Raw genomic sequence first — 12,169 nt, forward strand, 5'->3', positions numbered from 1 at the left:
GGACCTGGACAGGCTGAATCCATGGGCTGAGGCCAACTGGATGAGGTGACCTGGGGGTGTTGGTGGACAGCAGGAGACATTCAAAACCCACCTGGATGCGTTCCTGAGCAGGGAGTGTGTGTGTGTGTTTTGGAGGAATTTAGCTGAAAATGGAGGGATACATCCAGATATTTTGAGTTGGTGCTTAAGTAAAGGGGAGAAATTGCAGTGCTTGGCATCTTGTCTCCTGGCACTTCTGTGTTTTCCTCTCACTGGAAAGGTCTTGAGACACTTTCTAAGCTGCAGAAAAGCCTACTTTGCCTGTGTCAAAGTATCCTTTGGAAACAGATTTACCTTCCTGGCCAGGTTGGAAGGTTTTGTAAAAAATATATGACAAAACCATAGTAAATCCATTCAAGTACAAGTATCAATGGGTAAAATTAATTAAATGTTCTGCTTTATTGCCAGTTGTGTTGTATGAATCTTTGCTTTTTCCAATAAAGAAATGTAACTGAAAAGGTTTATCCTAATTTTTAGTCTGTATCAAATCTGAGATCAATATCACTCAAGGGAAATGAGATAAACACAATTTGAAGTGGACTGTTTTCCTGCCCTACTTAAACATAAAACAATCTTGACTTGCTAGTGTGAAAAATTGGGGTTTTGTGCAAAATGGTCTGATATTGAAAACCCTTTCTGAAATAAATGACTGTTCAATAGAAAATGGGATTTGTGCAGGATTATTTCTGGAAAGGGGGAACTTGCAGGACAGTAAAGTAGATTTCTTTTTTCCATCACCTAGCAATAAAACAAAAAAACCTGACTGAAATGTTTTTATGGTTTAATCGTTGTATTTGGGCTGCAACCTATGTGCTTAGAGATTTAATTCCCAAAGGCGGGCTTTGGAAAGTTTTTGAAGTCTGAACATAAATGATCCGAGGGTTTTTATAATTTTAAACTTCAAAAGAATGATTGCATTTATAAACTTCAAGACTGAATTTCCCAGCAACTCCCAGAGCAGTGACTCCAGCATCATGTTTTCCCAGTGGTCACTGGGGTCGCCAGGCATGCGTGAGGCTCGGTGCAAGTTGTCCTTGTGCTTCATTTGCCCGCTGTGCTGCTGCTGCCTGGCCCCTGCCTGCAGCTGCAGGCACAAGCAGAAGCACTGCTCGCTTGCTTTCCCCTTGCTCCCTGCAGCACCCACGTTCCCTGCCGCTACCAATTCTAACGGAGCTTTTCTACCCAACGCAGGCTGCGAATGACGCCTGGAGCCGGGATGGTGGTTTATCATGCGAGGATGCGCCTGCACCCTTGCTGACCTGCCCGCTGTCCCAGTCCCCGCTGCCTCTTCTGGCCAGCACCATGGGAGGATGCTTCTCCAAGCCCAAGCCAGGTGACTGCCCTGCGACGCTGTGCCCCCATCCCGCTGTCCCCGTGGGGAGAAGTAGGTCAGCAGCGGTGGACGCTGGCCAGGGGAATGTTAATTCTCGGCTCCTGTGGGGAGGATTACCGGCCTGCTAATCCCCCCAAACTCCTCGGCACTCTCACTTTCAGGCAGAGAGCTGCGCGGGGGCTGCAGCGGTGCTGGGGGGGCAGTGGGTGGGCAGGAGGAAAGCTCAGCCCGCAGCCTGCAGCCCCATCCAGACACCCACCCTGCCCTTCCCAGTCCCGTCTCTTGGCACCCCCACCACCCTCCCTGCTCCTGCCTTCCCACAGCAACTGGGGACAGAACTGCTCCCCTTGTGCCCTGGGGTGGGTTTGTGTGACAGCCATCCCATACCTCCTGTGTGGCTCCAGCCTTTCCCTCGCTGTCATGGCTTGGCCACTCACTGGCCAGGCCTTGATTTTGACCCTGAGGGAAGGAAGGGACCAGGGAAGGAGTAGGACATTCTACTGCTTCATTCCATAGACTCACACCATGGTTTGTGTCGGAAGGGACCTGAAAGCTCCCCCAGACCAACCCCTGCCATGGGCAGGGACACCTCCCACCAGACCAGGCTGCACAGCTTCCCTGGGCAACCTCTTCCAGTCTCAGTGCCACCACCCAGGCCAGGTCGTGAGCTGCTCCGCTCTCTGGATTTTGTTTTCTTGGTGATGCTTGTCTATGAGTGCTACCTGCAGTGGGGAAAGCAGCTGCAGGCATCTGGGCATCAAGGACGCTCCCCTTGCCCTGCATGCCCCCACAGTGGCTGTGCTGGAGGGGGGATCCCTGGCCTTTGTGCTTCGGTGAAGAAGAGCATATGCAGGCGAGGAAGAGGCTGAGGTGCAGGTTGGGTGGGCAGGGGAGGTCTGGAAGTGCCAGCACTGTGCATGGGCATGAGCAGACACCACGGCATCGCCGGGGCTTCTCATGCCCAGCAGCACCTGCACTAACACCATGCTGGTCCCCAGGAACCGATGCTGGTGCACAGGGCCTGGCCGGATCGGTGTTGCCGGAGCTGCCTTTGAGTAGAGCTCCCATCCTGGAGCTTGTTTTGGCCACCTAAGAGGGAGCTGAAGGACGACACTGTGCTTGCTACCTGCTCCTGCCCAGGGGGAGAGGAATCAGAGAGTCAATGTCAGATCAGTCAATATCCACAGGTAGTCTTTCTGGGTGGAAAAATGTCTTTTGGGGGCCTTTTATTGTCAATTTGTCTTCATTACCTTGGGCAGTGGGAATTTCAGGTTGAAGGAGTCAAGGTCAGAGAGGCGGTAACAGTCGTGTCTGTGACCCAACATAAGGAAAGACTTACATATGGAAAAACTATTTTACTGTGAGGGTCACAGAGCACTGGCCCAGGCTGCCCAGAGAGGTTGTGGAGTCTCCTTCTCTGGAGACATTCAAAACCAACCTGGATGTGTTCCTGTGTGATCCTGCTCTGGTAGGGGGGTTGGACTGGGTGATCTTTAGAGGTCCCTTCCAACTCCTGATAATCTGTGACTCTCTGAATTTGTGATTCTGTGACCCAATGAGCAACCACTGTCTGGGGTCTTCTGCCTTTGCTTTGCAAGGCACTAGGAGAAAATGAAGGTGGTTTTCTGCCCTTGACCTGTACTGTGATTATTTCAGGGGTCACTGCAGTGCCACTCTGACATGGCATTAGACACTGTGGTCAAATATCACCTTCACTCTCACTGCTGAGCTGCAAGTTTTCTGTCATGGAAAGCCCACACTGTTTATATCCTTCCTTGAAATATTTAAGGAATGAAAACGTATCCAGGAATAGTTGACTAAACTTGTAACAAACTCTGCTGGCAGTTCTACTTAATTTTGTATACCATCAGCTAAATTGTGTTTAGTCTTGGACCAGCGCAGGAATAAAGAGCTCTGCAGGCATATTTCCTGAACTGCGGATTTTCATGTAGAGCTGTATTTGCATAGCGGGGCCAAATGACTGGAAATGCCATCCTGTAATGCAGCTCTGCAGCTCCACAGCTCTGCTTTTGATTAGCAGTCTTCAAAGGCTTTTGACAAGCCTTTCCTCAACCCCTGCTTTGCACAACACTGATTGCGGTGCTTTATCTCCATCATTATAAAACGTGCAAACGCATTGAGGTAAACAGATGCATTTGCAGATACCAACTTCACAGCCTTTTTATATTGGTAATTTCCCTTTCTTGTGGGAACTGTGCATCATCAGAGCTACATGGTAGACTTTCCTGTTTCTAAAAATCAACCTATCCCCTGTACAAATTTGCAAACCATGCAGGGACAGGACAGCACTACTTTCTCCATCAGTGCTGTTTCAACACGAATGGAGTATTTCAGTTGCAGCCTGAAGTCAACAGAATTTATTTAGGCACTTTCGAAAGATTCGGAGATTCTTGTCTGCTCCATCTTCTCATATCTGAGGGAGACCCTCAGTCCCCTGAGCACCCTCATTTCTCGAGATGACCTTGTTGTGGCACAGGCACTGCAGTGTGCCAGGAAGACCTTTTGATGAGCAGATCATGGGTACAAGAGCTGTGGCAGTGGAGTCCTGCAGCAGTACATAACTGTGCTGGCTGTGCCAGAAGCCTGGCTGCTGCTGCAGTGCCTGACCCCATCCTGATATTTAAGAGTTTAATTAAGAGCTTATGTTCAAGCAACTAAATAACATTCTGTTATCTCTAGTGCTGCAATCCTGTGATGTCAGATCCTCTTCTGAAGGCCCTGTTCTGTCTCTGCATAATTTTTTTTCTCCGTTTTCCTCTCCGGGTGCATGATGCATAGGCAATGAGCTGCCAGCTGGCAGCCTGCGTGGGATGCCAGCACCCGCGCGGGAGCGGCAGCCAGGTCAAGATGATGGGTGAAGGCAACCATTGCGCGCCATTGATGGCTCGGTGCGAGCTGCTGCAGCAGTGTCTCTGCACCAGGTGTGGGAGACTGGCTTGCAAAACCTATGAAGTTGTGATTATTTTTCTTTGTGCTCTCTGCTGGGCTCAGCGCTGGCTGGTGGGGCCAGGCAGCAGCTCCAGCACAGCACTGTGCGTCTGCTGCTGAGCTTTGCTCTTGCACAGAGGATGTGCTTGGTCCTGTGCAGGGGATGTGTCCCCTTTGCAAGGGTGCTGCACGCTGCTGTGGGTCCTTCTGAGCTTGGCTCCACTGGTGCCCCCAGGGCTTGACTGACAAGTCCTGAGTTTGGGAGTGTGGCATTTGCTGAACAGGGGATCTGGAGAGGGAGGGTAGGGCTGTACATGTTTGAAATGGCGGTTTTGTTGTTAGATCTGTCATTTTTAATAGAAATGGTTTTGAGTCTCTTTGAAGTCCCCTAAAGGAGTTGTCATCAAGGTTCACAGTTACAAGGCAGCATGGCTGAGCCTGGGGGGTGCCTGGGAAGCGCAGCTCTGGCAGGCTGCAAGTCCTGCAGCCACAGATTAACTCTGTGCTGGCTGTGGGAAAATAAACCCTGGTGGGTAAACTGGACTTTCTGGCTGTGCCCCCTGGACCTGGCTGGTCCCTCCATTGTCGCTGCCCTTGATGCTCTTCTGGTCTCCACTGTTTTGGGAGCTGCCAGCACCCTATGGCCTGTACAAGGCTGCTCCCTGCCCTCAGTGCTTATCTGCCCGGTGCCAGCAGCAAACTGGCATGGCAGGTTATGGTGGTTGAGGAGGTCAGACACAGCCCTCCCCTCCACCGGCCCAGTTTCTCCATCCCCTATGGCCAGGCATCTTCATCCGACACAGACTCCCCCAGATTCAAGCCAACTCTTCACTCATACCAGTTCTCAAAAACCGTATTTACTTATTATTTTCCTTCTTTCTACCATTTTCAGTATGATACTTTCAATGGCCTCGTACCCATCTTAAGTTTAGCCTCTAGAAGGGCACTGAGCTGTTCTGGGAACTTAATCCTGTAGTAAAGAAGTCTTGGGTCGTTTGGTTGCCCTGTTTTTTTAAAAAGAACAACTGTAGCCCTGCACTGCAGCCCACCCACCCTCCACCTCCCCAGGGGTTGATGCTAGCATTTCCAGCCTCCTATCTCAGATACCTGCCTGAAAGCAGGCAGAGGCTTCAACTTGTCCCATAAGGCTGTGAATAGTGATGGAGAAGGAATAAACTTATGGAAGATGTAGTGGAGTATTAATGACATGAGGCAAAGCACAGGAGCATGGTGGCCACAGTGTGAAAAAAGCAAACCTGAGCCAACCGTGATAAATGGGGCTGGTACATGGCTCTGGGTGTGCAGACAGGAACAGACCCAAAGGCTGAAAACCTGGGAGGGAAAAAAAAAAGGGGTCAAAATGTATAGTCTTGACCAGAGTCTGTAGTTTAAGCAATTCTATGATTTTGAGGAGCTGAGTCAGAATTTTTGAATACTAAGGGTTGGCAGTGCTGAGGTGTATGCTGATGAGCAGTATTAGCTCTTGCTAATACTCAGCTGTTTCCTCTGCTTTTTTGTGTATTCTTACAAAATACTTCCAGCCCTGGCCTCCTAGTCCTTTATATATGTGTGTGTGTATATATAAATACATATATATTAAAATATGCATAAATACACAAGAACACATACATACACATATATATACATATATATGTGATGTTAGTGACACAGGGCAGCAGGCATATCTTTCTATCATCTCTCTCTCTCTATCTCTATGTCTCTCTCTCTATCTCTGTCTCTCTCTCTCTGTCTCTCTCTCTCTCTATCTCTATCTCTATGTCTCTGTCTCTATCTCTGTCTCTGTCTCTATCTCTCTCTCTCTCTCTCTCTATCTCTATCTCTATGTCTCTCTCTCTATCTGTCTCTCTCTCTCTCTCTATCTCTATGTCTCTCACTCTCTCTCTATCTCTGTCTCTATGTCTCTCTCTCTCTCTCCCTATCTCTCTCCCTGTCTCTCTCTCTCTCTCTGTCTCTCTCTGCCCCCCTATCTCTCTCTGTCTCTCTCTCTCTGTCTCTCTCTATCTCTATCTCTGTCTTCTCTATCTATATGTGTACATCTGCCCTGGAAGCTACAGCTGTCACGCGTGTGCCCACCAGCTGTGGCTGAGGCAGTGCTGCTGTGTGATGGTGGTGACCTTGATTAGTCCCCATGGAGTTGGCCACCGCACAGGTTTGTAGGGACATGCCTGAAACTTTCCAAGCAGTTTGCTTTAAGGCCAGGAACTCCTAGCAGTTGTAGACAAAGACTGTCAAAGGAGTAGAGTGCACTGGACCCAGCCGCACCCTCCCAATCAGATTTCAGAATTAAACTTGGGTTTATAAATACTTCATTTAAATGTAATTTTCCCTGATGGCAGTTGAAGCAGTTTGCTGGATCAGCTCAGGTGCCGCTGAGCCCTGGATTCCTGAATGGATCATCCCTTGGGAATGCAGGTCTCTGGCCAGAGGGACACCCCATGTGGGATGGGGGGGACAAGGAGGAGGAGGAGAAGGGGGGATAAAGGGTCTGGGAGAGGCGAGTGGGAGTTTCCCCCCATGGAGGCAAATAATGAAGTGTGGGGCTTAAAATAGGATGAGAGGAAGACTTTGTACCTCTTTTTCTTTGCCTCTGGACATTTGTCCAGCAATGTCGGTGACTGCTGAGCAGGGACAGTTGGGAACACTGTCACATACTGCTGCCAGATACCTGCTGCTTTTTGCATATGTTTTTCTGACCGAGAAAGAAGTGAAGAGCTCGGAGCTAAATTTCCATCTTCATCCTTGCAGGTTCTTCATCCGTGGGTCAGCAAGCACTCTGGGTGCTCACTTGACCCAAATGTAGTTTGGAAAACAAAGCTCTGGGGCACTTGGCCCAAATGATGGGGGTTGTTCCCTGCAGGGTGAATTTACCGCCATCAGCGGCTTTGCTGATGCCAGCTCAGCTCCATCCTGCGCCACAGTGGGCAGCAGCAGCAGCACACTGCTCATCTCTGGGGTCTGAACCCCTGTCTCTGGGGTTCACTCTGGATAAGTGTCTGAGTGACTGCATGCTCGTGTGAAATGATCCTGTTTCTTTGATTGAAAGTATTTCACAGGAACTGGAGTAGATGGGTGGTTGTTATATTTCTTAACTCTGTCCTGGAAAATCTATGCCTGCTTTGCCAAATGCCATAGGAAAACAGCGCTTATGGAAAGCAGCCTCTTCACTGGGTGCTTGCAGGGAGCTGGGCTGCTTTTGTAGAGCTTCAGGGAAAAAACTGTTTATAGCAACTTCTGGGTTTTTTTTCTGTGCATGGTGCTGGGCCTATTGGTTTGCAGTAGCTCCTGCAGCTGGCAGCTGCAGTGATGCAACAGAAGGTCATTTTCTGTTGGTTCAGCGAGGATACACAGAAAATGGTTTTACCGGATCTGTCAGAGCCCCTGGTGAATCCTGGATTTGGCACTTAGGCAAAAAGCTGCCCCACCCCCTGCCCTGCTGAGCTGGCACAAAAAGCAGAAACTAGCAGGTCTCTTGAAACAGCCTCCTGCCTCCAGTGCCTGGATGGCCATGGCCGCTTGCATTTCTCCTGTCCTAAATGAATGACCTTCCTTTGACCTCTTCTTCCATTGTCTTCTTGATGGACTTGCAATAAATGGCAAAGATGAAGTTGGGAAACCCAGTGCCCTTCTCTTGCTGCAGGGTCGTCCCACTCTTCCGTGGTGTATTGTTTCCCTCTCTTTGCCTTTCCTCAACCGGTTCAGGTTGCGATCTTTATTTTTTATCTTCTGCAAAGCTTTTCCTGTTCATGACATTTATAAGATGGGGAAAGCTCAGCAATCTCCCATCTGCTTGAGGCACTTGTTTGGTCTCTGGCTCTTACCCTTGGCTCGCTATAGAATTCCCCTGGGTTTATTATAAATATTAATGGATTTAGTTTTATGAAGTCCCTAGGAGCTAAAGTGATGTTTTTCGCTTTATGTTGTGAGAGCTCATCACCAGCTGCCTCTGATGCTGCTGTGTCCGGCCTGCTTCCCCCTGGGCATGGGGTGCTGGGTGGGTGCACGGTGACCCTGTGTGAGCACTGCCCTTTGGGGAGCTCGGATGAACACCTGCACATCTTGGGAGGCCGAGGAGAGCCCCTGTGCTCCCACTCTGTCCCTGTGTGGGGAGGGGAGGACCAGCAGCACATCCTGGCCAAGGCAGGTGGGGATGGAGGGGCAGTGCCCAAGCTGTGCTGTGCTCCATTGCTGCCCTGTGACTGCACCCAGGGTGGCAGTAGGGCCGAGTGGACCCACTGGCTCCAGGATCCCTTCTGATGGTGAGGCAGGATGCACTGCACTGTTACAAGCAGGTCCCATGTATCCCAAGGTCCCCTGGTCCCCAGGCCAGGGATGCTTTTGTTGTCAAACCTGTTCAGTGGTGTACACCTGAGTAAAATGGACAGTCCTTACTTCATGCTGAAGATTCGTTCTACATTGAAAACCTCATGCAGAAATAATTTTGAATATTTCTAGTTCGTTGTTAATTGGTCTCCATCTAATGAAGCAGGTTTATACGCCATGCGGTGCTGGCTTTCTCTTTCAGTTAATATTATCTACAAACAATTAAAGGGTTTTTTGAAGTCTGTCCGAGCCCTGGAGGCCTTGGCATGCCTCACATCTCACTGCTTGAAGCTGTTTTCCACTGAACAGGACAGGAGCTGAGGGGTTGTTTTGCACCGATGACTAATGTCTGCTTGCAAGAATATGTACATTATGCATGCAAAGGCACCTGATGCAGAAAGAACAGTGGAAAAATGGGCTTGGGTATTCAAACCAAGTTTGGTATTAAATGTTTTATCGTCCCAAGCAAGACAACACAAAATGTCTGTTCTGATCGCCTGTCAGCCCCTTTCAAAGTCCAGGGAAGGAGGAAGAGGCAGAATGACAGCAAAACCTCTGGCTTCATTTTGATGATGATTTCTGTGTGTTCCCGCAGTTGAAGTGAAAATTGAAGTTGTGATACCCGAGAAGGAGAGAAGCAAGGAGGAGATGTCACCCAACGGGAAAGCCAGCCCCCTGATCTACAAAGTCAATGGGGCTGCCCGACATTATCACCTCGAGGAGCATCCTATTGCCAGCAATCCCTACCATAACCCAAAGGATGTGGTGGAAGCGTCTGTGTGCCACGTGAAGGACCTGGAGAATGGACAGTAAGTGCCTAAAATCTTTGCAGGTAAAACTTGAGAGACTTATAACCCAAACCAAACTCCCAGTGTTATTCTTTAGGGTTTCTGGAGCTGATAATTTAATTTAGGTTTTTTTTTTTTAAGTCTTAAAAAATGACATCACAGACAAGTGACAACTGTTTTTTTACCGGAAGGTCTGCTGATCCCTGCATGGTCTGCCCTGGGACTTGTCTTAGAAAGATGTGATGTTCTGTAGCAGAATTTCTCAAAAGGCTCTGCTCAGCTCATGTTAGACAACCCTGACGATCTTTTGTAAATTTATAGCCTTAGTAGTTTTACAGAGCATCATGAGCAGTGCATGGGTGGTGAGCTGATGGGGCAGATCGTGTGCTCCATCACTTCTGCGGTGCCTTGCTCTTCTAGCTGAGCTCATCTCTTTCAATTTGCTCACTTCTCCAAATTTTTTTGGTAATGGCAACACACCTCAGGTGTGTACAGTTTCAGTACCCTGATTCTGAATTCTAAGAAGTGCCTGTCCCCATCACTGTGCTTTTCATGCTGGTGTTTCTTTTCTGGGGTAGATGTGCCTTTTCTGCAGCATGTTCTGTTGGTCTGATGGCCAGCGTCTCAGTGGGCTCTGTCCTTGTGTGAAAGAAAATAGAGTTCAAAATAGCTTTTTTCCAGTGAGGCAGTGATGTCAGGTGTGTGGGACACAGCAAGATTCTGCCAGCTATTTGCTTTAAATTGAGCTATTACTTGTGATAATATTCTAGAATAATCCATGCACTACAGTTACTTTGTGCCAAACTTAAAGGGCTTCATGTGCTATAAATTCTTCTTGTTTGGTAAGTTCATCCAGGAATAAACTGTTTTTTTCACTGTGATGGGAATTTATGTCTTAGACTGTTCTATAAAGGTATGCACTGAACTCTGTTGGATTGAATCTTCATGTGATGAGGTGTGGCTGACAGGGCACAGGCAGTGACCGAGATTGCCTTGAGGCTGGAGCGAAGCAAAAAAGGGAGACTATCCAGGGAAATACTGGTTGCACAAGGAGGGTCCTGTTCCAGTATCAAGATGCAGACTAATGGCTGAACACCAAGTGTCCATGGAGGCAGCTTCTGCTGGCTTTGCATTTGGGATGTTACCAAAAGCGTGCTCTGCTTTAGTGCCACAGTACAAGAACGATGGAGACTTTGGGCTGTAGTAGATACATTGACTGGAAAGCATGCAGTATAGGAGATGAAAAGATCCAAAGAGCTCTGCCAGTGACAGGGAAGGTGAGGAGGGAGGTGGCTGCAGTCCGTGAGAATGTACTGGGCTGCAGGTGGCCATAGCAGGGAGCAACTCTGTTAAAACCAGGGCTAGAAACTGGCATCGGTCTGGGAACTGGGCTCACACTTCAATCTGTGTGCATACAGATACTGAAACACACTATCAAGTGAGGCAGTGGACTTGCCATCTCTGGACATTTTAAGTTGAGAATAGCTTTTTTTCAGGCTGAGTCTAGCTCCAAAGAGAGGTGCTGCAAGGAGGTCCCGCAGCTTGTGTAAGCAAAGGGCCAGTCCAAAGGAGTCCCTTCTCTTGCTGATACGCAGAGGGATTTTCTGGGCTGCTTCTCTCAAGGAGTGCACTGGGCAGGGGTGGCCATGGGCACAGCAGCGGTGCAGGCACTGGCACGAGGGTTTGGACGCCTCTGCATTGGGTTAGTGGAGTCTGCAAGAGCAAGGGACTCTTTCTGCCCACACTTTCTGTTTTTCTGGAACCAAGATGGTCTCAGCAGAACCAGTAAAAATGCTGGAGGATAAGCTCTGGTGCTGCTGCACCCAGCCAGCCTCCCAGCAGGCGACCTGGGGGAGGTCAGTGAGCTGCAGACAGAAAACAGCTCCCAGGGACCAAAGGTCCTTTGCAGGACAGAGATGAGTTTTAAGCTGGTGCTGCCCAAGTGGGGCCACAGGACAAATTCCCAGCTGAGTAAATAGCTCAGCAGGGAGCAGACCAGCGTAAACCATCCCTTCACACGCGCTGGAGTGACTGTAGGATTGGGAGCCTCGCAGGTGGCTGTGTGCTGCCTTGAGGACACCAGATCTTGTTTTTGACTCTCTCAGATCACAGTTTCTTGGGTAAGTTGTAAACTCTTTTGCTTATCTTATCTTTCCATAGAGTTATGGTTGTCATTTTAACCACAGGTTTTATCTGAAATGCTGCACAGCTGAGGAATGCAGTAGGACTTGTACAACTCTATTCCCCTTGTGCTCCTGGAAAGACCTCAAGTGTCCTACACAGGCAGAGAGCAGAGCTGCGTTGCTCAGGAGTGCAGCTGCCAATTTACTGGGACAAAATGGCTCCAAAGGGCAGGCATGATGAGCTCTGCCACCCAGGACGGCAAGGAAATACAGTATTTGCCGTTACTCTAGTGAGATGGAGCAGGCACCACTTGCCCAAGGTGGGTTTCAAGGTGTTAAAGGGATGCTGGTGGACTGGTCTCATCTCCATGGCTGTGAAGCAGAGAGCAGGACAAGTGTCTCTGTAAGCCTGGGTGCAAGTGATGGGATAGAGTTGGTATTTTACCCAAAGACGAATGAGCATTCAAAGGGAGCCCCACTCTTCTAAGACCGTGGCACCTATCGTGCATGAACAGCACTCAAGGATCAGACATGCCTAGTAGCTTTCTTGTGCACATGGGGTTTGCTGTGTGCACAGAGGTGTATCTGGTACACCG

General features: G+C 49.1%; 1 protein-coding gene across 3 annotated transcripts in view; it reads left to right on the forward strand.

Annotated features, from left to right (window-relative positions):
- Window positions 1-1,341: 1,341 nt before the first annotated feature.
- Window positions 1,342-12,169, forward strand: part of AIFM3 (apoptosis-inducing factor, mitochondrion-associated, 3) — a 38,911-nt gene continuing 28,083 nt past the window's right edge. For 2 of the 3 annotated variants that reach the window (XM_010180317.1, XM_010180319.1), the window contains exons 1-2: window positions 1,342-1,372; window positions 9,258-9,471. In XM_010180317.1, the coding sequence (XP_010178619.1) occupies window positions 1,342-1,372; window positions 9,258-9,471 (245 nt within the window). Of the gene's footprint in view, window positions 1,382-9,248; window positions 9,472-12,169 lie in introns of all 3 variants that reach the window. The other variant, XM_010180318.1, reaches the window with a different exon arrangement.

The sequence above is a fragment of the Mesitornis unicolor genome, unplaced genomic scaffold, assembly GCF_000695765.1.
Source record: "Mesitornis unicolor isolate BGI_N332 unplaced genomic scaffold, ASM69576v1 scaffold1243, whole genome shotgun sequence".
NCBI classification, from domain to species: Eukaryota; Metazoa; Chordata; class Aves; order Mesitornithiformes; family Mesitornithidae; genus Mesitornis; species Mesitornis unicolor.